The 27,846-nt window shown below is 49.5% G+C and overlaps 1 protein-coding gene across 1 annotated transcript in view; it reads right to left on the bottom strand.

The window, feature by feature from the left end:
- The window catches only part of COPS4 (COP9 signalosome subunit 4), an 84,208-nt gene extending 70,788 nt beyond the window's left edge, over positions 1 to 13,420 (bottom strand). Inside the window, exon 1 of the mRNA XM_030190565.1 lies at positions 13,321 to 13,420. Coding sequence (XP_030046425.1) covers positions 13,321 to 13,394 — 74 coding nt within the window. The 5' untranslated portion in view covers positions 13,395 to 13,420. The remainder of the gene's footprint in view (positions 1 to 13,320) is intronic.
- Between the last annotated feature and the right edge of the window lie 14,426 nt (positions 13,421 to 27,846).

A 27,846-nucleotide genomic window follows, 5' to 3' on the forward strand; every position in this document is an offset into this window, starting at 1 on the left:
CGTGCCTGAACACAGGATTTCTGACAATATTGCTGATGATCAATACTGTTTGCTGTCTCAAACATGAAGGCCCCTTGCAGACAACCAGAGGCTTTCAACTTATCCTCCAGCAAACGCTCTGGCTTAGTTTCCCCCCTTTCAACAGGTTACTGAGATCTTCTACAATGAGTCACTTGCCCCGAAAGTGCAATTTAACTAGAAGTGACTGACGCTGCATTCCCTGCCCCATGCCACAACCAGAGCTGCCAACATGCCACGATAGCCGAAGACATACTGCAGGCCATAACATGTCAAACAGCATTCACCTGTCTACCAGCTGGGCGTTATGACACCCATCTTGTGTTACAGACTGCTGATGTCACTTCAGGCATGCTTTTGCCATGAATGAGCTGCACACTGTCACTTGAAGGCCCAAAAAGAGGCCACTTCAAAGTCTTGTTTTAGCAAGCCATCTAGTTTCCTACCTTTTAGGTCTTTAAGGGCAATGCCCCCTTCCACTGGCAAGGTGGTCATCTTAGTCACTGCTTTAACAAGGGAGTCCACCTTGGGAAGCTGCAATTTATCTTTCTCCTCCAGAACCAATGGGTAGTGGTGAGCTATGGCTCTTCCCTCTCAGCCCCGCACCCGGCTAGACCCATACTGCAGTAATCAGGTCCTGAATGTCTGGATGCATCGGGAATGCCTTAGAAGGACCTCTAAACCTTCTCATGATTAACAAAGATAGAAATCCTGACGCCGAAGTAGAAGGCTTATCAACAGAAAGCACAGTCAATGCTTCAGAAATAAGAGCACTGAGCTTCTCTATGAAACAACCTCAGTACTTTTAGGTCACCCCCCTCCTCAGGAACGAGCATCCCTCATCTGAGAGCTCCTTGAACGATGGCTTCTCTGAATAGACACAGGCCACATCAGATAAGGAGGGAGAAGCAGAAAGCCTCATCTACCCACTCCTGGATGTCTAAATGAGATGTCTTAGGAGTCGGAAGGGAAGTGGAGTGAGAAAGTGAAGCACCTTGCAGCAACTCTGTCCCTGATTCAGTAAATAGGCCTGGTTTAAGAGCAATATAAACTCCGGAGAAAACACAGATCCCAATGCAGCCGAATGCTCTGTTGGGCCCAGAGGTTATAAAATGGCGACTATGCTCCAAGCATGATCAGAGGCTGTTCCTCACTGCCAGTTGGCCCAGACAAAATGGCACCCATTCTCACGCTCTCCTGCATCAAACTGTGCACCAATTCTGCTGAAGAGCCCAAAGTTCTCAGCCTATTCAGATGCTGTGCGATATCTGAAGACATGCTGCTGCCAATTGTCTATTCTCGGCTTGTACGCAATGGAAGTCCTGAGAGGGTTTCACCCAACAGGACAACAGGGCTTGCTGGAGCAGATGCATGTGAGCCCTCTCCTACGGCACCACCTCTAGAGTAGAAGCCAGGGAGCCCAAGAGCTGCAAGTAATCCCAAACCGTGAGCTCCCGGAGATTGCACAACCAGCACAAGTGTGCCCAGAGTATCTCTACCAACTCCTCCGAAAGAAAAAAAAAAAACATCCCTCTGGCTGTGTCAAAGCAGACCCCGAGATACACCAGGGATTGAGACAGGGCCAGGGCCAGATGGCACTTGGGTCGGATCACTACCCAACCCAGGGACTCCAGGATAGAAATGATCTGCAAGGAAGCCAATGTGGCCTTCAAAGCCAAGTCGGCCCAAAGCAGCCAGTTATCCAGGCGGGGATGAAGCTGAATACCCCAATGTGAGAGGTGTGCAGCCACCACCCCCATTACCTTAGAAAACATGCAGAGCACCTTAAAGTCAAGGATCGTTGTACACCCTTGCACAGCTCAGGGAGCTGGAGAGTCGTGCCTCCCCTATATCCTTCACCAACTTCATTACCAAACAGCAAATGTCCCTGAAGGGCAGCCGACTCAAAAGCTTCTTTGAAGTTGTACTCACATCAATGACGAAGCCACAACCAACAGTAACCCTTCATGCCGTCACTGAGCAGGAAGCCAGACTAACCGTATCATATAGAATGTTCACCCAAAAAGGCTGTCCTGGACTCTAGGCGAGAAATCTCCAGGGACTCTGGCAACTGCTGCCAACACAGTATAGAACTACCTAACTGCCATAAATTGCAGCCTGAATGCTGGACCACCCACTGAAAAGGCCGGCTGAAGCTGTCTGCTCCACATTCTTTTCATAGTTCTTTTCATGGAGCTCCCTGAGGACCGAGCCCCCTTAGACAAGTACAGTGGTTACCTGCATAACCGCCATGACCAGAGCGTCCACCCTTTGGAAGACCCAACTCTTCTCAACCTCCTGCGCAAGAGCCCCAGAGATCCTAAGGGGACGAGACTGTTTCTCATAACAAAGGAGCCAGAACCCATAGGACTGCTCCTCCCCAGCCTCCCAACAGGAAGGATCCTCAGAACTGAAGTCCACAGAGACTGAGAGCCCGAGAACCACCAAAGACCATCCGAAATGACCAGATCCATTTCACAGTGCTGTGACTCCAAAACAGGGCCCCCACCGATCCCCTTAGGACCCCCCACTAAGGATGAGGGTTAGGGCCAGGGTTAGGTCACAAGAGGGGACCTGTGCAGGGCCTGCTTAACCAACTGGGTCAAGTTCTGGAGCAAAAAATCATTGGGGCCCTTAAGGACCCCCCTGAAGAGGGACCCGGAATGAACAAGAATGAAAAAGCTTGTCACATGGCCAGGGAATTTCTCTCTCTCTGTCTGAGTGAATTGAGAGAAGACAGGACTCTAACTGCCAACCGGTCCAGCATAAGAACATAAGCGTTGCCATACTGAGACAGACTGAAGGTCCATCAAGCCCAGCATCCTTTTCTGACAGTGACCAATCCCTGTGAGCACTTTTAGAAAGTCAGGGAACCTATGGGGAATACACCCAAACAGGGTGAACAAGAGGGTTGGGGAGGGGGGGATGGAGACCTACACCCCTCAGGCAAGGCCCCACAGGACTGAGTCAAAGCCTCACACAGTGGCACTAAGAAGAGCAACTGGGGGCTGCGAAGCCAAGCTCCAAGCTCAACCAGGGGAGATAGACCAAGGACAGGAGCACTGTCGGCACAACCTACCACTTTCTGAAGGTAGAGAAAAATACTGGATTGTTCCAAGGAGCACCTCTGCTTATGCTGGTGATGTCATTGGCAAAATTCTGTTTTCTCTACCTCCACCCACTGGTAGAAGGGATAACACCCATTGGTTAAGAACAGTGGATCTAACGTTAAGAAACTGTAAATCCCCCAAAACTGATAGGTAGCTGAATGGGGTGGGAGATGATTAAGTACAAGCTACGTTGGTCATGACATGGGGAAATACCAACATTTTCATGAAATTTGTGCTGGCATTGATAGTTAAGAGGGCATGAAATCCCCTCATGTAATGGCTATGATTCTAGGCACATGTACTTGATGGGTCCTCTGGGCAAACTCCAAGAACAGTATATTTGTAATACACATTTCCGAGACTATTAGAAAGGCAGAAAAACTGAGGGCAAGAACTGTCCCTATAGGAAGCTAGATATAAGATGTGTTATAGTATTTTAATTTTTGAAACTAGACCTATGGACCACTATGGTGTACAGCGCTGTGTATGCCTTGTAGCGCTATAGAAATGATAAATAGTAGTAGTTTCTGTGGAAGGAAAGGGTATAATTAGCACTTCAAATTATGTCTTGTAGATTCAAAACCTGTTCTGACTCTGTGATAATGTTGCAGTCTTACTGCTATGTACTGCAAACTGTTGAAGAACCATGCCTCTCACTGGTTACAATAACAAATTTAAGTCTCAAATCACCTGGATGATATGCTACAGACTCAATGAGTGGAGCATGGCCACATACAACTTTTGAAACAGGCTCCAGGTGTGATCTGGAAAACTACAGGCCTGAGTCTGATCCTAAAGATAATCTCTCTAACGAATATTCATTATGGGTATCCTGAAAACCTGACTAGCCAGAGTGTCTCCAGAACCAGGTTTGGGAACCACTGACCTAGGTCAGAAAAAAAAAATCTTAACTGTATGTACACAACACTGGATTCTATATTAAGAGTCACCACCCAGGAAAGGGATCAGATCAGAGACAGTGTCAAAATCATCAGCTCACAGTGTGTCAACGGTCAAAAAAAAAAAGCAGACAATGGCACAATTCAGAATGTTTCTAATCACTTGATGGTGTAACAACACCTTGAGTATCTTCTGCAGTTTTGGTTATCACGTTTTAAAATAATATAGAGAAACTTGAAAAGTTAATTATGTTTGGCCAAAAAGGATGGATTGGCTCCCCTACGAGGAAAGGATAAGAATATTTGGGATCTTCAGCTTGCAAAAGGGAAAGCTGAGGGGGAGTTCTACAAAATCATTAAAAATGGAATGGAGTGGAATGAGTCAATAAGAAATCAGTTGTTTACCCTTTCAAGAAGTACAAGACTCATGTCATGAAGTTACTAAGTAGCACAATAAAAATGAGTTAAAAAATATTTTAAATTCAATTCACAATCAAACTTTGGAATTTGTTGTTGGATGAAATGGTGGAAACAATTATTGTAGCTGGATTTTTTTTGTTTTGTTACATTTGTACCCCGCGCTTTCCCACTCATGGCAGGCTCTATGCGGTGGGCAATGGAGGGTTAAGTGACTTGCCCAGAGTCTCAACGAGCTGCCTGTGCCGGGAATCGAACTCAGTTCCTCAGGACCAAAGTCCACCACCCTAACCACTAGGCCACTCCTCCACTCCACTCCAGAAGAAGGCTCAAGTTCCTGGATGAAAAATCCATAACTGTTGTTTACCAGGGAGACTTGGGAAAAGCCACTGCTTATTCCTGGACACGAGCAGCATGGAATCAAATCTCTCAGGGATCCTGCCCAGACAGACCACGCTCAGAACAGGATACTGAGCTTGATGGACCTTTGGTCAGACCAAGTATGGCAATTCTAAAGTTACAAAGGTAAGTGGTATCACACAGGCAGTTAACTTTGGGCATACAATAATTTGTATGCCCAGATTTCTCAGTTTTGACTGCCACATATTAAAAGAAACAAAAACAGAACATAACTGCAGGGTTAGGACTGCTGACGACAAGTGAAGTGAAAAAGCTCTCTCAACCTCCTGATTCCCCCTTTTTAAAAACATAAGCGTTGCCATATTGGGACAGACCGTAGGTCCATCAAGTCCAGTATCCTGTTTCCAACAGTGGCCAATCCAGGTCACAAGTACCTGGAATGATCCCAGAACAGTAAAACAGATATGGTACGTGTATCTATTTTTAGATCCACCCCAATAAATATTCTTAATGAAACCTTTAAAAAAAAATTGGACTCAAAATAAAATATTCATCTTTGCAAAATTCAAAGAAAAATGACAGATTAAGCTTAAAAATTACAAATGTGTTCTATGCCTGATAACATCTATGTTCATTCCAATTCACGCTTGGCTATAAGTTTTCCTAGATAATCACTGTATGGGGAGGAGGGCAGAGAGAATTTAGCCCTATAGATGCATCTCTGTAAAACTATAAAGAGGAAGAGTAAATTAATATTTAAAATTAAAAAACTGAATTAACTGCCTAGAATATGAATTTCCTGACCTGATGGTACTAAAACAGGAGCTATCAACCCAGTCCTCGGGTCACACCTAGCCAGTCAGTTTTTCGGGATACCTACAATGAATACACATCGAGATAAGTTTGCATACCATGGAGGTAGGGCATACACCCAATACCTCTTATTTCTCATTACGAAAATGAATTCTCTTTAATGATTGCCTAATCCACTCTGTCACCTGCATTATAACTATGTATTTCTCATTCCAGAATTGGTGATCGCCATTACGGAACAATGTAAGCCATTTTGAGCCTGCAAAAAGGTGGGAAAATGTGGGATACAAATGCTACAAATAAATAAAGGTGGTATGCTTAAAAATGTAAACAGATTAGACAAAAGCCTGGTTTCCATATAAGCAGTTATTTAGGTGCAAATCACACAGAAATGAAAGTATCTATTGAGGAGGGTATTTCCATCTATCTAATCACACTTGAGTACAAAAAACAATGAATGAACTGCAGGGGTGGCTTCGGTCCTGCCATCAAAGAACAGCAGGAACCAGCCTTAAGGACGTGGAATGGTGGCAGGGAGCCCAGTCCTCACTTCAAGACGAAGAGGAGGTGGCCCTGAAAGTGAGGGAAGTAGGGACAGTGGTGGGGTCCTACCACTGAAGACAAAGATAAGGCAGACAGGGCTGTGGAAGAAGAGCAGACAACCCAGAGCAGTGCTGCAGAAGGAATTAAGAAAATGGGGTACAGGCAGGAATGAAGACTGAAAGCAAGGGTGTGAGAGGAGAAGTATGCATGGCAAGCGTAGAAGTAAATTTAACAAGACTATCTCTACTTCAGGAAGCAGGTGAAAGATTGGCTCTTCAACCAGGCCTTTAATGGAAGAAGTAACTAACTCATTAGTCTCACACACACACAAGGATTGACTCAGGCTGCATATACTGCAGCAGGACATGTTTATCCACTCCTACCCTAGCTGAGATAATATTTAACCATCTCTCTGACCTCACATGCAACTTTCTTCAAATCAATCACCTTACTTTCTAACCTATCTATATGTTCCATCTTTGCTTTACCCTTCACCATTATAATTCTCTATTACGTATTGTGTTGACATTGTAAGTAGTATATCATGCCATACTTTGTATTGTTTTTTAATATTTTTAGTGCTGTAATTGTCTATTCTTACTGTACACCGCCTTGAGTGAATTCCTTCAAAAGGCGGTAAATAAATCCTAATCTATATATATAAAACTCACCCTCAACATTCTATTGTCTGCTGACGTCACTGAAGCCAAGGTTTGTATGTTCGAAGCTCTGAAGCCACAAAAATCACAGTCTCTGGGCCCCGCCCTCGCGTCAAACGTTATGACGTTGAGGGCGGAGCAGATTCTCACCTCCAACGATCTACTCAGGCCACAAACTCTGGATTTCCACACTGTAGTTCTGCTCTGCCCTCGCGTCAAAACGCGATGACGTTGAGGGCGGGGCACGAAAACCGCCACCCACACAGACCTACAACGGAAACAGCAGCGGTGCATGCCACGAACCAGGTAAAACCGCGACGAGCCATGCAGCCATGAAACCCTTGCTAGCGCCCGTTTCATTGCGCTCAGAAACGGGCCTTTGTTTACTAGTAAATAAATAATAATAAACACAGACGGGAAGGGGTAAGAGTGCAATAGAAGGAATCCAACTGGGAGAGAACATTGGAAGAAAGAAAGTAAAATCAAGAGAACAGAACATGTAAGGAAGAACTTCTGCCCCTGACATCTACACACACTCTAACCTTCCAACGGACATACCTACAGACTTCCTATAAACAAATACACACACACACCACTTACATACAAGAACCCATATCTCCCCAACTACTGCCAACCAGTAACAGTCCTCCACTCAGAACTGACAGAGTCTTTGGGGGGGGGGGGGGGGGAGCCATTGTGCCACATAAGTGTGCACTTTCAAATATCAGCAGATACAACATATCTTACATACAATACCAGAAAGTGCAATTGAAACTCCCAAACTATCACTGATCTTAGGGGAAGTAATTATTTACCATAACGCTTAAAAAAAAAAAGCAATGCACTGACTAAGGAAGAAAAGGATGAAAGTATTTTCTCATGAAGTTTGTATTTCAACAATAGAATCCCTACAATGAGTATTAGAAAACAATCTGATACCATTTGCACAGGATGTGTTATACAGCTGACAGACAGCCTAAAATGGACTGGTTACCTTCTTCTAATTGTACAAAGTGCAACAAGGAAAAGACAATCTTTTCCATATGATTTAGAGATGCGATATGACAGAGCTCGATAACTCCCAGGCGCCAGGTTGCCATGGTGCCTAGAAATTGCATCCTGCTGCCCAGGATTTCATACCCGGAAAGATTTTTTTTTTCTCTACTGCTCCACTGCCTTAAACTGCTTCTCCATCCTACATGGCAATTGGGCTCTCAATATACTTGAGCCGCATGGTACAAAGGGTTTGAGAAGTTTCAAAGGATTTGAGCCATGCAGTTCAGGAAGTTTCACAGTTTCAAGTATATGAAGAGCAGAAAACTATGCAGGGTGGAGAGAAGCAATTTTAGGTAGTGCTCTCAGTAATGGGTGAAGGCTTCGGGATGGGGTTGATATGAGAGAGAGAGAGAGACAGACAGGACACCGGATGAAGGCTGTGGGATGGGGGTTGAGAGACTGGACGAAGGCTGCTGGATACATTAGACAGAAAGACAGACTAGGTGAAGGCTGTAGGAAGGGGGTATGAGAGAGAAACTGACGGGGACCCAGGCTATGATGATAAGTGAAACAAAGACCTTTTTTTGCTTGGTTTTGGTTTCAGCCAAAGTTACTTTAATTTTCGGCCGTATTTTCAGTTTAGGCTGAAAATGAAAATGCATTTTCAGTGGAAGCCAAACATTTGTGCTTTGTTCCAGTGGCGTAGCCACAGGTGGGCCCACCCACTTAGGGCTCAGGCCCACCCAACAGTAGCACACGTTTAGTGGTAGCTGTGGGATCCCAAGCTCGGCCAGCTGAAGACTTCCTCCAGATGGTAACGAAAACGCTACTCTCCATGATAGCGGCACCTGCTTATGTTCAGTTTTCAGTGCATGCCTGCTGCAGACTGCCAAGGTGGAAAGAAGCGTTTTCCCACCAGCTGAGATAGTTTTTGGGTGGTGGTTGGGGGGGGGGGGGGGGGGGGGAGGAACAACAATTGGTGCCTACCCACTTCTTCCCTAGGCCCACCCAAAATCTGTTGTCTGGCTACGCCCCTGCTTTGTTCGGTTTGTCTCCCTCCTGAACAGGAGTTTCCTCTCCTCCGTCTTTCTCTTGGTGGTCTAAGGGTATAGTTGAGGCAGCAGCAGTCCTGCCTATTTCCTACAGGAAATATGCAAGAATCCCGGGGGGGGGGGGGGGGGAATACTCTTTTTGTTTTGGTATTCTGTGATTGCAAGTAATGCAGTTATTTTATTTGTATTTTGATCACAACTTTTTCAGTAGTAGCTCAAGGTGGGTTACATTCAGGTACACTGGGTATTTCTGTCCATGGAGGGCTCACAATCTAATTTTGCACCCGAGGCAATGGAGGGTTAAGTGACTTGCCCAAGATCACAAGGAGCAGCAGTGGGATTTGCACCGGCCAACTCTGGATGTCAAGACTGGTGCTCTAACCACCAGGCTACTCCTGGTCATAAGTTATGACCTTACACAATAGTCTAAATGGTAAATAGAGTGCAGTTATTTTGCTTGGAAATAAAATATGGTCTTTCATTATTTACTATATTCTGGTTTAGATACAATGAGTTTTGCAGAAGGATGCAGACTACAGCTCCGACAATCCCCAGAGGCCCTCACCGGTTCTCATTCACACAACCAAACTTGAGTTTTCAGTTTAGGCTGAAACCAGGAGATGAGTTTTGGCTATGGTTTTGGTCTAAACTTAAAAAAATCAATTTCATTCAGCTTATGAAGTAGAACAAAAATGAGGCTTCAATGTTAGCTATGCATTATTTCATAAATACTCCCAATTCATTTATCCTCAGCTGCAGCATCTACGCCCCTCACAATTACAAGAACATCATGATTTGGGAATAACGTGAGGACATACAGGCACCCGATAACAGAAAGACAGTGATGGCCAGAAGTTGAGGCTTTCATGACCGGCGTTACTGCACAAAAATATCAACCTTGGTTCACTTCAAGTTTTTTTCTTTACAAATTACTGTGGTTTCATTTCTACCCACAGGTCCTGTCATTAAAGACAAAAAATAACCCAGAAAAAAAAATTCAGAAACTAGTTTAGCCTACCTCATTATTTAGAACACAAAATAAGGAAGAATTATTATTATTAATTCAGTGACCACCAGCGCTACGGTTCCCGGAGGTGGAGCAGTTTCAGAAGCGTTAACTGAATTTACCTCAATAACAGCAGGCAGCCCAGGGATGGGAGTTAACCCTCTCTGCCCTCACAGAAGGAAAAGGTAAAACCCAGATCCTCAGAGTGCCACCATAAAAAGGGATCACTAGTTTGTTTACAGTGCAGCAGTCCTTCTCTAAAGAAGGAAGGGAGCCTTCCAGCTCCAGCACTCATTTTCATAACTTTCTAATGTGCTTTATCCAGCAAACATTCTTCTGTAAAGGGCTAGAACCACCTTTGACCAGCAATCAGAAGGGCTGCATCCACCTGGATCCTTCACTCCTTCCACCCAGAAGGGCTGCATCCACCTGGATCCTTCACTCCTTCCACCCAGAAGGGCTGCATTCACCTGGATCCTTCACTCCTTCCACCCAGAAGGGCTGCATTCACCTGGATCCTTCACTTATTTCCTCCCAGAAGGGCTCTATCCTTCTGGGTGCAGCAGCCATTCACCCCAAAAGTGCCCTATCTCCCTGGATGCAGCTCTGATTACGCACAGAAGGGCTGCATCCACCTGGATCCAGCTCTTATTCTTCCCATAAGGGCAGCTTTCACTTGAATCCAGCCCTTATTCCTCCCATAAGGGCTGCTTGCTCCTGGATCCAACACTCATTCACCTCCAACATTGCTGTATGAATCTGGGATCCATCACTGTTTTCACTCAGAAGGGCTGCATCCACCTGAATCACACCCTTATTCCCCCCCAGAAAGGCTGTTTCCCCTGGATCTAGCATTTATTCCACCCAGAAGGGCTGCTTCCCCCAGGATCCAGCGCTGTTTTCACTCAGATGGGCTGCACCCACCTTGATCCAGCCCTTATCCCCCCCCCCCCCCCCCCCCCCCCCCGGCTGCTTTCCTGTGGATACAGCAGTCATTCCCCCCCAAGAAGGGCTGCTTCTTACTGAATTCAGCACTCATTCACCTCCAACACTGCTGCATGTATCTGGATCCAGCACTGTTTTCTCTCAGAAGAGAGGGCTGCATCCACCTTGATCTAGTACTACTTCCCCCCCTCCCCCAGAAGGGTTGTTGCCTCCTAGGTCCAGTACTGATTTCTTTTAAAAGAGATTCACTGTCCCGGAACCCACCCTGGTTGTCCTTAGAAGGGCTTCACCCACCTGGATCAAGCACTCATTCCCCTCATAAGGGCCCTATCCCCCTGGATACAGCACTCCTTCCTTTCAGAAAGGCGACATCTACTTGGATCCGCCTCTCCAGCACTACAGTGTATCCAACACTCATTCTCCCCAGAAGAGCAAATTCCCCTTGGATAAAACAATGCTGGATTCAGGTGAATGCAGACCCCCTGGATTGATCAAGGGGATTAAATCGCACTGGGGGGGGGGGGGGGGGTTGTAATGAGTGCTGGATACATGTGGAAGCAGCCCTTCTAAAGAGAATAAGTGCTGGATCCAGGAGACGCAGCCATTCTAAAAATAACAATTAGTGCTGGATTGAGGTGGGTGCAGGCCTTTTGGGGGAAATGAATGTAGGATCCAGGGGGCCACAGCACTTCTGGAAGAAAATGGTGCTGGATCCAAGGAGATGCAGCCCATCTATGGGGAAGAAATGCTGGATCCAAGGGAATGCAGCTCTTCTGAGAGGAACAGAGTACTGGATTCTGAAGAATGCAGCCATTCTGGGAGAAAACAGTGCTGGATCCAGGGGGATAAGGCCCTTCTGTGAGGAATAAGTGTTGGATCCAGGAGGAAGCAGTTCTTCTGGGGGGAATAAGTGCTAGATCCTGATGGAAGCAACCCTTCTGAGTGAAAACAATGCTGGATCCTGGTACATGTGGCCCTTCTGGGAGAAAATAGTACTGGATCCAGGGTGATAGGGCCCTTCTGGGGGAGAATGAGTGTTGGATCCGGGGGGGGGGGGGGTGCAGCCCTTTTGGGAGAAAACACTGCAAATGAGGCCTGGAACAGGAAGATTCCTTCTCTTCTTTGGAGAAGGGCTGCTGCACTACAAACTCGTGATCCGTTTTTAAGGTGCTGGTAATCTGAGGACCAGGAGGACCTGGAAGTTACGGAGTACTACAAGTAGAATAAGATCTGTAACAGAGTGGACACCCCGGAGGGAGTGGAAAACATGAAAAAGGATCTGAAGAAGCTAGAACAATGGTCTAAGGTCTGGCAATTAAAATTCAATGCGAAGAAATGCAAAGTGATGCACTTAGGGAATAGAAATCCACGGAAGACGTATGTGTTAGGGGCGAGAGTCTGATAGGTTCGGACGGGGAGAGGGACTTTGGGGTGATAGTATCTGAGGATTTGAAGGCGACGAAAAAGTGTGACAAGGTGGTGGCTGTATCTAGAAGGTTGTTGGGCTGTATAGAGAGAGGTGTGACCAGCAGAAGAAAGGGAGTGTTGATGCCCCTGTATAAGTCGTTGGTGAGGCCCCATCTAGATTATTGTGTTCAGTTTTGGAGGCCGTATCTTGCTAAGGATGTAAAAAGAATTGAAGCGGTGCAAAGAAAAGCTACGGGAATGGTGTGGGATTTGCGTAATAAGACATATGAGGAGAGACTTGCTGACCTGAACATGTATACTCTGGAAGAAAGGAGAAACAGGGGTGATATGATACAGACGTTCAAATATTTGAAAGGTATTAATCCGCAAACGATCCAGCGAGAGGACATGAAATGAGATTGAAGGGGGGCAGACTCAAGAAAAATGTCAGGAAGTATTTCTTCACGGAGAGAGTGGTGGATGCTTGGAATGCCCTCCAGCGGTAGGTGGTGGAGAGGGTAACGGAATTCAAAAATGCATGGGATAAACATAAAGGAATCCTGTTCAGAAGGAAAGGATCCTCAGGAGCTTAACCAAGATTGGATAGCAGAGCCAGTGGTGGGAGGCAGGACTGGAGGTTGGGAGGCAGGGATAGTGCTGGGCAGACTTATACGGTCTGTGCTGTGCTCTGGCTAAAGTGCACAGGTACAAATCAAAGTAGGGTATGCACAAAAGTAGCACACATGAGTTGTCTTGTTGGGCAGACTGGATGGATCGTGCAGGTCTTTTTCTGCCGTCATCTACTATGTTACTGCACCAATGCCAAGACCGGGAAAAGTGGGCACTCAGTCTATAAAGAAGTTAGAAAACAGAGCCAGCCAGAAACAAAACAAGCAAACAAAACATTTCAGTTGCTCCAGGCGGCGCACCTGCCCCATCGCCTGTTACAATTCCGTGACTAACCCCACGCAACCTCACCTAAGCCACGAAAACATCACCCGTGAGGTGAGCCCTCCATCTCAAACATCAACAACAGCTAGTCTCTCTACTAGGGCAGCGGGGAACCATTCTGGTAGCTGAACGACATACACTTACTTTCCAGCTAGGTCCTTGTGGGAGCCGCTCGAGTTCATCAGTTGGGCCAAGTCCTGCCTGGCTGCCGCCGCCATCTTGAACAGAAACGCACGCGCCGCGCGCTCACCGAAGGTTCACGCGATCGCACGCACGTAGAGACACCCAAAGACGTTGAAGAAAGCACCGGCGTGACGTAAACAAGTTGAAGCTAATTTGGTTAATCGCTGTTTCCCATTCTCCGCGCGCAGTCGTCATCTAGTACACTCAAAACAAAGCAAGCAAAACTATGAGCTGCTGCATCCTCGTTGTTCTTTATTGTTGGTTGCATTTTTATTTAAACTCACTTGTATTTTCAAACCGGCTTGTGCAGCATACGGATGTACACAGAGGAAGTATAATGAAATAACTGTTCATAAGTATAGTAGTAATTTCTTATAAATCGTAATCAGTGTCATTTGGAGGGACTGGTTCTAGGGACTTTAGCACGTGTTGTGTCCGTGCAGACTTTTTTTTTTTTTTTGCTTCCTAGTAAAGGGTCATTAAAACAGACATCATGTTAAGAGAATTAGGTACTCAGCGTTCAGAGTTTTTATCTATTTATTTACTTACTTATTAATGACGTTTATATCGCACATTAAACATTAATTACATTGAAACCTGGGAGCATTTAAAATATTTTTTTCCTATACCTAGATCAAAAGAGAAAGATGGTGTGTAGCAACTTGCTTCTTTTGATTTCTTGAATGCAGTGACTGCATTCAAGAAAACAAAAGGAGCAAGTTGTTACACACCATCTTTCTCTTTTGATCTAGGTATAGGAAAAAAAATATTTTAAATGTTCCCAGGTTTCAATCTAATTCATGTTTAATTCATAGGCGGTCGCCGGTGGCCCAACTGTTTGGGGAGGCTAAAGGGGTGGGGTTAGAGGTGGGGCCAGGGGCGGAACTTACATCCATAATTGTCTGACAACACACAGAAAAAAAATAAGTAAAAATAAAATAGTCACAATTAATACGATGTAAAGGAAATCACAAACAAGACCAACCTAAGCCTCCAAATCATGCACTCCTGGGCGGACGCATTCCAGTTAAAACTTAATGCAGAAAAAAACACAATGTCTAGTACTCACCTCACAACATAACACAAACAACTTCTCCACCATAACCACACCAAACTTTTCTCTCCCCGTCTCACATAATCTGAAAATTCTTGGAGTCACCATTGACCGAAATCTCACACTCAAAACCCATGTGAAGAACTCAACGAAAAAGATGTTCCACTCAATGTGGAAACTCAAAAGAGTAAAACCTTTCTTCCTGAGATCCATCTTCCGTAACCTAGTACAGTCAATGGTACTAAGTCACCTGGATTATTGCAACACACTGTACGCTGGCTGTAAAGAACTGACTATCAAGAAACTCCAAACGGCCCAAAATACAGCCGCCAGACTTATATTTGGTAAAACAAAATATGAAAGTGCTAAACCCCTAAGAGAGAAACTCCACTTGCTCCCAATGAAGGAATGCATCACGTTCAAGATTTGCACAATTGTACACAAAATCATTCACGGAGACGCCCCGGCCTACATGCTAGACCTTGTAGACCTGCCTCCCAGAAATGCCAAAAGATCATCCCGCCAATTTCTGAACCTACACTTCCCCAGCTGTAAAGGACTAAAATACAAGCTAACTCATGCGACTACCTTCTCTTACATGAGCACGCAAATGTGGAACGCCCTACCAACGGACCTGAAAACGAATAACGGAATATCGAACTTCCGTAAATCTCTGAAGACATATCTCTTCAACAAGGCTTACAAAGAGATCCCATAGCCTAACAATACCACCTCATCAAACTACTCTGTTCTGAAAGTCATCCTTCGATAACTATCTGCTTAGATCTCTTTTCCTATCTTTATTCTTTTTGCATTACCAATTGTATTTGATATCCTGGAATGGCGTCGCCATAATAGGTCTACGCCACATTGAGCCAGCAAATAGGTGGGATAATGTGGGATACAAATGCAATAAATAAATAATACCTTTTATTAAATTTAGTTATTGGATATGTATCATATGTCAAAAAATAAAGTGGTTGCTCAAAGCATATACTAACCACAATCGCTCAACTGCAAAACACTATGAACATCTTTGTGCAAAAACACACTCAGAACCTTACTGTACCATACATATCACACTGGGCTGACCCTAATACACCATATACCACCCAAACGGACAACATCACAGACCGAAGACCGTCAACAATATGAAACATGGTGTCGTGGCTCTGATGTCACTCTGGTGTTGGTGAGCTCTCGAGTCTTCCCGAGCCCCACTAGGCCCAGGAAATAACCTAGCACCCCGATCTTCACCTGCGGCGACCGCCGTTCACCGAGGGTTGAGCCCTCAGCTGCGGGCGGCCAGCAGGACTGCTGGAACCGTGGGGTGACGGCTGGCCTGGCTGGATGTGGGTACAGAGTCCTTGGTGAGCGTGGCTTAGCCGGGCAGCTAGCTGAGCACTGGGAACGGACACAGTCTGAGGAAGTGGCTAGCCCCGGCTAGCCGATAGCAGGGACAAACACCGTCTTCACTGGCAATAGCTAGCAGGCTGGCTAGCTGGCACTACTACTACTACTACTAGTACTACTACTACTACTACTAACTAGCATTTCTAAAGCGCTACTAGGGTTACGCAGCGCTGTACAATTTAGACATAGAAGGACGGTCCCTGCTCAAAGAGCTTACAATCTAAAAGACAAGAGAACAATCTAAAGACAAGTGAACAATCTAGAGGACGAGTGAACAGTTAATCTGATAGAGTGGATAGATAGGGGCATTCTGTCTATCTAGAGCGGTTAGGTGCTGAAGGCAGCATAGAAGAGGTGAGTTTTAAGCAGAGATTTGAAGATGGGTAGGGAGGGGGCATGGCGTATGGGTAAAGGAAGATTGTTCCAGGCATAGGGTGAAGCAAGGCAGAATGAGCGGAGCCTGGAGTTGGCAGTGGTGGAGAAGGGTACTGAGAGAAGGGCTTTGTCCTGTGAGCGGAGGTTACGGGCGGGAACATAGGGGGAGATGAGGGTGGAGAGGTAGTGAGGAGCCGCAGACTGAGTGCACTTGTAGGTAAGGAGGAGGAGCTTGAATTGTATGCGATATCTGATTGGAAGCCAATGAAGTGACTTGAGGAGAGGGGTGATATGAGTATATCGGTTTTGGCGGAATATAAGACGTGCAGCAGCGTACTGAACTGATTGAAGGGGGAATAGATGGCTGAGTGGGAGGCCGGTGAGGAGTAAGTTGCAGTAATCAAGGCGAGAGGTAATGAGAGCGTGGACGAGAGTTCTGGTGGTGTGCTCAGAGAGGAAAGGGCGAATTTTGCTGATGTTGAAGAGGAAGAAGCGACAGGTCTTGGCAGTCTGTTGGATATGCGCAGAGAAGGAGAGGGAGGAGTCAAAGATGACTCCGAGGTTGCGGGCAGATGGGACGGGGAGGATGAGGGTGTTATCAACAGAGATAGAGAGTGGAGGAAGAGGAGAAGTGGGTTTGGGAGGAAAGACGAGGAGCTCGGTCTTGGACATGTTCAGCTTCAGGTGGCGGTTGGACATCCATGCCGCGATGTCGGATAAACAGGCCGATACCTTGGCCTGGGTCACCGCGGTGATGTCAGGTGTGGAGAGGTATAGCTGAGTGTCATCGGCATAAAGATGATACTGGAAACCATGAGACGAGATCAGCGAGCCCAGGGAAGAGGTGTAGATTGAGAAGAGAAGGGGTCCAAGGACAGATCCCTGGGGAACTCCAACACATAATGGGATGGGAGTGGAGGAAGATCCATGGGAGTGTACCCTGAAGGTGCGGTGGGAGAGATAAGAGGAGAACCAGGAGAGGACAGGGCCTTGGAATCCAAAAGAGGATAACGTGGCAAGAAGTAAATCATGGTTGACAGTGTCAAACGCGGCGGAAAGATCGAGGAGGATGAGGATGGAGTAATGACCTCTGGATTTGGCCAGGAGCAGGTCATTGCAAACTTTAGAGAGTGCTGTTTCTGTCGAGTGCAGGGGGCGAAAACCGGATTGAAGTGGATCGAGGATGTCATGAGAGGAGAGAAAATCAAGGCAGCGGCTGTGAACGGCGCGCTCAAGTAATTTGGAAAGGAAGGGTAAAAGAGAGATGGGGCGGTAGTTAGAGGGGCAGGTAGGGTCAAGTGAAGGTTTTTTTAGGAGAGGTGTGACAACAGCGTGTTTGAAGGTGTCAGGGACAGTTGCCGTGGAGAGAGAGAGGTTGAGGATGCGACAGATGGCGGGGGTGACAGTATGGGAGATAGTGTTGAGTAGGTTGGTGGGGATGGGATCAGAGGAACAGGTGGTGCATTTCGAGGAGGAAAGAAGGCGGGAAGTTTCATCCTCGGTGATCTCAGGAAAGGAGGAGAAGGAGACCTGGGTAGGTTGGTTGAGGGAGAGGGTTAAAGGGTGAAGGGGAGGTGGAGGTTTGGTCGTGAACTCAAGGTTGATCTTTTGCACTTTGTCGCGGAAGTAGTCGGCCAGTGATTGAGGAGAGAGAGAAGGGGGAGTAGGAGCGGGGGGCACTTTTAGGAGGGAGTTAAGGGTGGTGAAAAGACGACGAGGGTTGGAGCTGAGAGAATTGGTCAATTGGGTGTAGTAGTCCTGTTTTGCACGGAATAGGGAGGAGTGGAGGGAGGATAGCATGAATTTGTAGTGGAGGAAGTCTGAAAGGGTACGAGATTTCCTCCAGAGGCGCTCAGCGGATCGGGTGCAGGAGCGAAGGTAACGGATGCAAGGAGTCAGCCAGGGCTGGGGATTGGTGCGCTTTGTGGGACGGGAGATGGATGGCGCGAGGGTGTCCAAAGCAGAGGAGAGAGCGGTATTGTAAGCGGAGACCGCTGTGTCGACAGTTACGAGGGACGTGATGGAGGGGAGGAGATTAGAGATAGTAGATGATAAGGTGGAGGGGTCAATAGCCTGGAGGTTCCTGGAGGTGGTGGTTAAAGTTGGACGGGGTGGGGGGGGGGGGGAGTGAAGAAGTGTGAATGTGATCAGGTGATGGTCGGAGAGAGGAAGAGCTGAGACGTGGAAATCGGAGGGTGAGCCGGAGGATGAGAGGACGAGGTCAAGACAATGTCCGTCACGGTGAGTAGGGGTGGTGGAGCACAGCTGGAGGTTGAAGGAGGATGTTAGGGTGAGGAACTTAGAAGTATGGGGGTCGGATAGGTCATCAGCATGTACGTTAAAGTCTCCGAGAATGAGGGACGGAGATGAGGGGTCAAGAAAGACAGAGAGCCAAGCATCAAAGTCGGTAAGGAAGGAAGGGAAGGATTTATCCGGGGGGCGGTAAATGACTGCCACTCTGAGTGGTAGCGGGTAAAATAGCCGGATGGAATGGACTTCGAAGGATGGGAAGCAGTGCGATTGCGGTAGGTGGAGGGGTTGGAAACTACAGGAGGGTGATAGTAGTAGCCCAACGCCTCCGCCGCGGCCGATTGGGCGGGGCGTGTGGGAGAAGAGATAGCCTCCATGGCAGAGGGCTGCAACTGAGGCAGAGTCTTCCGGGGAGATCCAGGTTTCGGTTAGGGCGAGCAATTGAAGGGAGCGAGAGATAAAGAGATCGTGGGTGAGAGGCAGTTTGTTGCAGACTGAGTGGGCATTCCACAAGGCGCATGAGAAGGGGAGGGAGGAGGGGGGAAGGAGGGGAATAGAGACGAGATTGGAAACATCGCGGGACCGTTCACAAGGATAGGATGGGGACAGGTGGGGGGGACCCGGATTAGGGTTAATGTCTCCTGCGGATAGCAGGAGGAGGAGCAAGAGAGTGCGGAGGAGGGTGGGGGAGGTCGGGCGACGAAGGCGACGAAGACGGGGTGTACTTAGGAGGAAAGGGGATGGGTTAATGGCAGGAAGGAAGTGCCGAAGGTTGAGAGCCAGGAAGGAGGAGGGGGACAAGAGGGATGGTGAGGTGAGGGATGGAGGTGAATAGGGTATTGTGGTTGCGGGCAGGGTGGGAGGGCAGCGGGTAGTTCTAATGGTAGACAGTGGGAGTGGGGGGGAAAGAAGATTAGGAAGGGACAGGGCAAGGAAGAGAACATGGACAGGGGCCATAGGTAGTGACTGAGGTGTAGCAGGTGACTATATAGTGACTGAGGTGTTGAGCAGTTAACAAGTGTTAGTGGGTGAGTCTGTAATGACTGAAGTATTAGGCAGATAGATAGGGCTTGAAGCAAGGTTTTGGGTTGGCGATTAGGTAAGTCTATGGCTGAAAATCTGGCAGGCAGGTAGGTAAGTCAATGGCTGAGCAGGCAGGTTGATTGGCTAGCAGGCAGGCGGGAACAGGTGATTGGCTAGCAGACAGGTTGATTGGCTAGTGGCTGGATCAGGCGAGTTGAAACATGGTGGGGCAGATGGACTGGAACAAGCAGGCTGGAGCATGTGGACTGGAACAGGCAGGCTGGAGCCGATGGACTGGAGCAGCCAGGGAGAAGCAGGATCGGGCAGGCTGGAGTAGATGAACAGGCAAGAAGTAGCTGGATCAGATGAACTGGGACAAGCTGGAGCCGATGGAGCAAGCTGGAGCCGAAGGACTGGAGCAGCCAGGGAGAAGCAGGATCAGGCAGGCTGGAGAAGATGAATAAGTAGGAAGAGGCTGGATCAGTTGAACTGGAACAAGCTGGAGCCGATGGGACAAGCTGGAGCCGATGGACTGGAGCAGTCAGGGAGAAGCAGGATCGGGCAGGCTGGAGTAGATGAACAGGCAGGAAGTAGCTGGATCAGTTGAACTGGAACAAGCTGGAGCCGATGGGACAAGTTGGAGCCGATGGACTGGAGCAGCCAGGGAGAAGCAGGATCGGGCAGGCTGGAGTAGATGAACAGGCAGGAAGTAGCTGGAACAGATGAACTGGAACAAGCTGGAGCCGATGGACTGGAGCAGCCAGGGAGAAGCAGGATCAGGCAGGCAGGAGAAGATGAATAAGTAGGAAGAGGCTGGATCAGTTGAACTGGAACAAGCTGGAGCCGATGGGACAAGCTGGAGCCGATGGACTGGATCTGGCAGGCTGGAGCAAGCTGGACTGGGGCAGCCAGGGAGAAGCAGGATCAGGCTAGCTGGAGCAAGCTGGGGTAGTTGGACCGGGGCAAGCAGGAGGATGTTGGATCAGGTAAACTGGATCAAGCTGTAGTTGGTGGACTGGAGCAGGCAGGGAGAGGCAGGATCTGGCAGGCTGGAGCAGGCTGGACTGGAGCAGCCAGGGAGAAGCAGGATCAGGCAGGCTGGAGCAAGCTGGGGTAGATGGACCGGGGCAGGCAAGCAGGGAGAAGCTGGATCGTGCGGATCGGAGCAAGCTGGAGCAGCTGGGCTGCCACACACGCCGCCCTCAGAGCAAGAGAGCAGATTGAGTGCTCGTGGAAGTCAGCGCCGCAGGGACCGAAGGATTGACACTCACTACATGCGGATGGGGGCAGGCCGCGACCACGTGGCTGGTCGGGTAGTGTGGGGATCGGGCTACAGGGCCGGTCGCGCCGCGAGGTAGGTGGACGAGCGCTCCCTTGTTATATCCACCTGGGTCGGCTGCACTGGCCTGAGACGGTCCCGGGCAATTCCTGCCGGGGAGCGCGGTGAATGTGGGCGAGCACGCACAGATCCGGCAGACTCGGCGACCGGCACTGCGAGGCCGCCTCACACCCTGAGCCCCTACACCGCAGCGGGAGCGATGGAGAGCCGATCCTCGGATCCGGGTTCGCAGCGCGGCTCCCGGGGTCAGCGAACTCGGCCTTTGAGCGGCGTCAAGCTTTAGTTCAGCCCGGTTGGTTCAGGCTGACCTGGGCAGTTCAACTAAGCCCATGCGGTCTTGTCTGGTCGGGGATGCGGCGCGGCCTTGAGGTTCAACAGGCAGATCGCCTCCGCCGGATTCGGGCTCAGCAATGCCACCCCGCAGTTCCCGCTGTTCCCCCGTCGGCTGCGGTTAGTTCAGGTCCACTTCAATCCGGTTTTGGACGGCGTTGGATGGTCCAGGTAGGTCTGTTTCTTTTTGACCCGAGGAGCTCCTTATCTGAGCTCCTTACCTGTCGGCCATCTTAGCACGAGGAACAAACACCGTCTCCAATGGAAATAGCTATCAGGATAGCTAGCTGACACGAGGAACAAACACAGTCTTCACTGGCAATAGCTAGCAGGATGGCTAGCTGGCACGAGGAACAAACACAGTCTTCACTGGAAATAGCTAGCAGGACGGCTAGCTGACACGAGGAACAAACACAGTCTTTACTGGAAATAGCTAGCAGGACGGCTAGCTGACACGAGGAACAAACACAGTCTTTACTGGAAATAGCTAGCAGGACGGCTAGCTGACACGAGGAACAAACACAGTCTTTACTGGAAATAGCTAGCAGGACGGCTAGCTGACACGAGGAACAAACACAGGCTTGGGAATAGCTAGCAGGACGGCTAGCTGTCACGAGGAACAAACACAGGCTTGGAATGTGGCTTCAAACAACAAAACGGAAGCACTGGACCCCTTCCGTGTTTCCGTTTAAATCCCCCGCTCGTCCTGGCTGGGGAACAGCTGGAACCAATCCTCTTCGCCCAGGCCGGCAGCGGGGGCCCGGATTGGTCCTCCCGTCCAATGGGCGGAGTTCCTACGTGGGTGCGCCAATCCGGCGCAAGTGGGCGGAGCCTCCTCGCTGGTCCCGCTGCAGCGAGGAGGACGACGATGCCGGCGCCGCCATCTTGGCCAGCGGATCTCTTTCTCCGAGGCCGGCGCTTGCTCTTCTGGATCGCCGGCCTCGGGGCAGCCTGCAGTCGCGGCGATCCCCGTGGCAGCCTTCCCCCGCCGCCCCGCATCCCACGGGCGCCCCAGCCTCCCGCTCCGGCCCGCGGACCGCCAGGTAAGGGCCCGGAACGGGACAGTATCTTCCCCGGATGACCCCTTCTCCCGGGGCCCGGGTTTGGACGGATATCGGGCGTGGAAGGCTTTGACCAATTCTGGGGCATGAACATTAGCTACGGGTTCCCAAGAATTGTCTTCGGGGCCAAAAGATTTCCATGATAACAAATAATACAGTCTTCCCCGCCGCCACTTTGGGTCGAGAATTTCTCCTACCTCGTACTCCGGGTCCGGGGCCACCTGGAGATCTTCTTCTTGGGCTGGGTGCGGGTGCCACCCGGACCCCCGGAACCTCTTCAATAACGAGATATGGAAGGCGTTATGCACTCGTAGGGTGCCGGGTAACCGCAACCGATACGTTACTGGCCCAATTCGTTCTTGGACTGCATATGGTCCCGCATATCGAGGTCCCAGTCTTCGGGAAGACCCTCGGAATCTCAGATGTTTCGTGCTTAACCATACCTTCTGTCCTGGTTGGAGCACGGGGGCGGGCCGCCGATGGCGGTCAGCAAAGATCTTGTCCTTGGTCGCGGTTTTCTGTAATTGTTCCCTAGCCATCTTCCAGACCTTTTGTAGGTCGGCCACGACTTGGTCCCCCGCTGGGGTTATGGCGGTAGCCGGGAACGGCCCTGGAAGCCGAGGATGTCGTCCATATACCAGGAAGAACGGGGACTGCCCTGAGGATGAGTGGTCACTTTGGTTATAGGCGAACTCGGCCCAGGGAAGTAGAGAGACCCAGTTATCTTGTCGTTGGTTGACAAAAGCTCGTAAGAATCCTTTCAAGGTTTGATTAATCCTCTCAACCATGCCGTTGGTTTGAGGATGGTAAGCGGATGAAAAATGGTTCTCCACCCCCAAGGCCGTGCACAAAGTTCTCCAGAAGCGGGAGGTAAATTGGGGTCCTCGGTCACTGATGATCCGAGTGGGTAGTCCATGTAGTCGAAAAATGTGGTGAATGAAAGCTTGAGCTAGAGAGGCGGCCGACGGGAGGTTCGCGAATGGAACAAAGTGAGCCATCTTTGAGAACCGATCTATCACAACCCAGATCACGGTATGACCCTGGGAACGAGGTAAGTCAGTGATAAAGTCCATGGATATCTCCGACCAGGGACTGGTCGGCACGGGCAGTGGTTGTAGGTCTCCCACGGGGGGTCCTCCTACTGGCTTGGTTCGGGCACATACCGGGCACGAGGTAACAAACTGGAGGATGTCTCGTCTCATCTGTGGCCATCGATAATGTCTTGTGATGAATCGGAGTGTCTTTTGGTACCCGAAGTGCCCGGCCCATCTAGACGAGTGCCCCCATTGCAGAACCTCTTTCCGATCGGCGGGCGCCACAAATTTCTGGATCGGTGCAACCTCCCCTGTGGCCGCACTGAGACAAGCGGGGTCTAACATCGGATGAGTCTCCTTAGTCTCTTCTGGTACCTCAAAGGCCCGGGAGCGCGCATCTGCCGGGGTATTCTGGGAGGCCGCCCGGAACACTAATTGAAAATGAAACCTGGCAAAGAATAATGACCACCGAGCCTGTCGGGGATTCAGCCGCTGAGCCTCTTGGAGGTATAGGAGGTTCTTATGATCAGTGATGACCGTGAACCGGTGTTCCGCTCCTTCCAGCAAGTGTCTCCACTCCTGCAGTGCTAGTTTCAGAGCCAAGAGTTCTCTATCCCCTACCGTATAATTCCGCTCGGCTGGGGAGAATTTACGTGAAAAGAAGGAGCACGGTTGGCGCCGGCCTTCGGGGTTGATTTGAGAAATGACCGCCCCGGCCCCTAGGGCGGACGCGTCCACCTCTACAATGAAAGGTTTCTCAGGGTCGGGGGTCAATAGAATAGACGCGGACTCAAAAGCCTCTTTTACCTGACGAAAAGCCGCTTGCGCCTCTGGCGGCCAATCCCTGACCCTCGCGTTCTTGTGGGTGAGCGCCGTCAACAGGGTTGTCAACCGGGAGTACTGGGGAATAAATTGGCGATAGTAATTGGCGAAGCCCAGGAATCGTTGTAAGGCCTTCAGGCCCTTCGGTTGAGGCCACTCTCGAATGGCTTGGAGCTTGTCTGGCTCCATCTGCAACCCCCCTGGAAGCAGGATATGCCCTAAAAAGGGTAAGGATCGCTGATGGAAAGCGCACTTACTCAGCTTAGCAAACAGATGGGCTTGACGTAGGCGGTGCAGCACTGCACGTACATGGCCCGGATGCTCCATGGGGTCCTTAGAGTAAACTAGGATGTCGTCCAGATATACAATCACCGTGGAATTTAGTAAATCCTCTAGTACACAATTGATAAGACGTTGAAACACCGCAGGGGCATTGCAGAGACCGAACGGCATCACCCGATATTCAAAATGTCCCTCGTGGGTGTTGAAAGCCATTTTCCATTCGTCCCCTGACCGGATTCGTACTAGATTGTAGGCCCCCCGCAAATCTAACTTCGTGAAGATCTGAGCTCCTTGCAGTCTGTCCAAGAGCTCGGGAATGAGCGGCAGCGGGAACCGATCCTTCACGGTGATGGCATTTAGTCCCCGATAGTCAATACAAGGTCTCAGGGACCCATCCTTCTTGGTCACGAAAAAGAACCCTGCCCCGGCTGGGGATGTAGACGGCTGAATGAACCCTTTCCGTAGGTTCTCATGGATGTATTCTCGCATTGCCTTGAACTCTCCTCGGGACAGTTTGTACAGTCGGCCCCGTGGGGGTACCGTATCCGTCTTCAGATTGATAGCACAGTCAAAAGACCTATGCGGTGGTAGTACCTCCGCCTCCTTGGGATTAAACACATCTGCAAAGTCTCTATAATCCATAGGCAAGGAGCCCAGTTCACCCGGTACCTCCTCGGGCAACGTATTTAAGGCCGGACAGCTGCCAGCCCGACCCTTACAACAGGTCTCTTGACAGGAATTACCCCACGCTTGAATTCTTCCCCCAGCCCAGTCGATGACCGGGTTGTGGTATCGTAACCATGGCAATCCCAGAACCACAGGGTGGATGGTCTGGGATAACACTAGGAATTCGGCTTCCTCCCGATGGTTCTCCCCCACTTGCAGTCCCAACATTGGAGTAATCTCAGTGACCGGCTGGGGAAGGGTAGTTCTTTGGATGGAGGTTATCCACAGCATCGGCCTCCGGGGGAGCGTGGGCCAGCCCATTTGCTGCAGCAGTTCGAGCCCAATAAAATTGCCCCCTGACCCCGAGTCCACCAGGGCTCGGGTCTGAACCGTGGTCTCCTGCCACCGTAAGGTCACCGGTAGGATGATCAGGGGGTCCGGTAGGGGAGCGGAGTGCCCCAAGAACCCTCCCCTCAGGGTGCCTTGGGGAGCGCATTTCCCGGCCGGATGGAACAAGTCCGGAGGAAATGCCCAGCCTTCCCACAATAGAAGCACAGTCCGTTTGACTGTCGTTGCTGTCTTTCGGCGGGAGTCAACCGTTGCCGGCCCATCACCATCGGCTCCTCCCCGGGCTCCGCAGTGTCCCGGTTCCCCTGGCGAGAGGACGGCCCTTTGCTCGTCCGGGGGGTCCCTCGTGCCCACTTCTGCCGCTCCGCCCGGGCTCTGGCTCGCTCCTGGAATCGGGTGTCCACCCGTATACAGAGTGAGATGAGGGCATCCAATTGTCCGGGAATCTCCCGTCCCGCCAATTCATCCTTGATTCGTTCTTGTAATCCCTCCATAAAAATGGCCATCAAGGACTCCGGATTCCAACGCAGCTCCGTGGCTAAAGTACGAAACCGGATGGCATAGTCGGCCACCGTACCTTCTCCCTGATGAATCCGGAGCAGTTCAGATGCCACGGAGGAGGGTCTTCCCGGAAGGTCGAACACCATCCGGAACCGGCGCTGAAATTCGCTATAATCATCCAAAATGGGGTCATGTTGTTCGTTCAGGGGGGCCACCCAGTCCTGGGCCTTTCCTTCACAAAGGCCCATAATGTAGCCCACCTTACTTTGGTCCGAAGCAAAGGCCTCCGGTTGCATCCGGAAGGCCAGGTTACACTGGTTGAGGAACCCCCGACAACCTCCCGGGGTCCCATCGTATCGTGCTGGTTCAGGGAACTGTAAATTCCAGGGCTCCTCTTTGCACCCCAGGAATTCTACTATGTGTTGGGCCGCCTGCCTAAATCCTTGTGATATTCCATCCCACTGATATCCCTGTTGTATAGATACCAGAAGGCATAATTTAAGGATACTGTCCATAACCATAGTCTTCTATCCATCAGGATCTAAGTAGATCTTTGTCCATTTAAGTTCCCATATATATATATAGTATTAGAAGTCTATGAAACTTAGTGTAAAAAGAGTGTGAGAGTTGTATGTGGCTTAGTTTTAAGTTAGAATGACAGGTAAAGAATTATTGGAAATAAAGACAGAGATAAATTTCAGAAAGAAGACTTTAATCTTACCAAGTTGTTCAATTAAGTACAGACATCAAACAGACTCTGGTTTCAGTCGCACAGGGCCTTGCCGTCTGAGCAAGCGTTGGGGAGAACTCCAACTCTCTATCAAAATCTTATCCCTTTTATACCCACAGATCTCAATAGAAGTCTATGGCAGGACCTATTTTTTTATAATATTTCACAATTTCTGAGATCATACTTTCCTATCCGGCCAGGTGCTTCCGTTCTAGCTTTTGTACGTTATTTTGCAATTTCCTCTTTTGTCAACATGTTTTCTCTTCTGCCAGAACATCTTATTTTTAGCATATCAGTTTCACTTCCTCTTTTTCCATTATCTAAGTTTCATCTTATAGAAAGAAAAAACTCCATTTTAATAAGTGCTACATTCAATTTGTACCTGATTTTGTTAAGACTCATCTATAAGGCCATTAGTAGGTTATCAGGCCTAGTCAGTACTTTTCAGCTGTACAAAGCTATGTAGCTTGGCCTACCACTATTCCAGTGGATAGATCTTAGGGTAGAACACATATTAACTTGCAGGAAAAGCAAGTCCTTGCTCAGCCAGTCATAGATCTTTAAACCTAGCTGGTATTTTTACAGCCTGAGTCCTAACATCTGGCCTTCCACCCTTCCGGTGGGCATCCAGTGAGGGCCTCTTGCTGTAGTATAATTATACAGAACCGAGGTCCCACGCGGAACCCTCCCATACGGTGAGCCGCTGCGGGCCTGGTTCTGTACCTGAAGCGTGGAAAGTTGAGAACATACATTCTGGAGCGCCCCAGACAGGGCATTAAGCTGTTCCTGTTGCTGCTGGAGAACCTTGGCCAGGTCCCGTAGATCAGGTTGCGTCGGCGAGCTCATGGCTTCCGTTTACTGTCGTGGCTCTGATGTCACTCTGGTGTTGGTGAGCTCTCGAGTCTTCCCGAGCCCCACTAGGCCCAGGAAATAACCGAGCACCCCGATCTTCACCCGCGGCGACCGCCGTTCACCGAGGGTTGAGCCCTCAGCTGCGGGCGGCCAGCAGGACTGCTGGAACCGCGGGGTGACGGCTGGCCTGGCTGGATGTGGGTACAGAGTCCTTGGTGAGCTTAGCCGGGCAGCTAGCCGAGCACTGGGAACGGACACAGTCTGAGGAAGTGGCTAGCCCCGGCTAGCCGATAGCAGGGACAAACACCGTCTTCACTGGCAATAGCTAGCAGGCTGGCTAGCTGGCACGAGGAACAAACACCGTCTCCAATGGAAATAGCTATCAGGATAGCTAGCTGACACGAGGA

Source organism: Microcaecilia unicolor, chromosome 2 (genome assembly GCF_901765095.1).
Source record: "Microcaecilia unicolor chromosome 2, aMicUni1.1, whole genome shotgun sequence".
Lineage (NCBI taxonomy): Eukaryota > Metazoa > Chordata > Amphibia > Gymnophiona > Siphonopidae > Microcaecilia > Microcaecilia unicolor.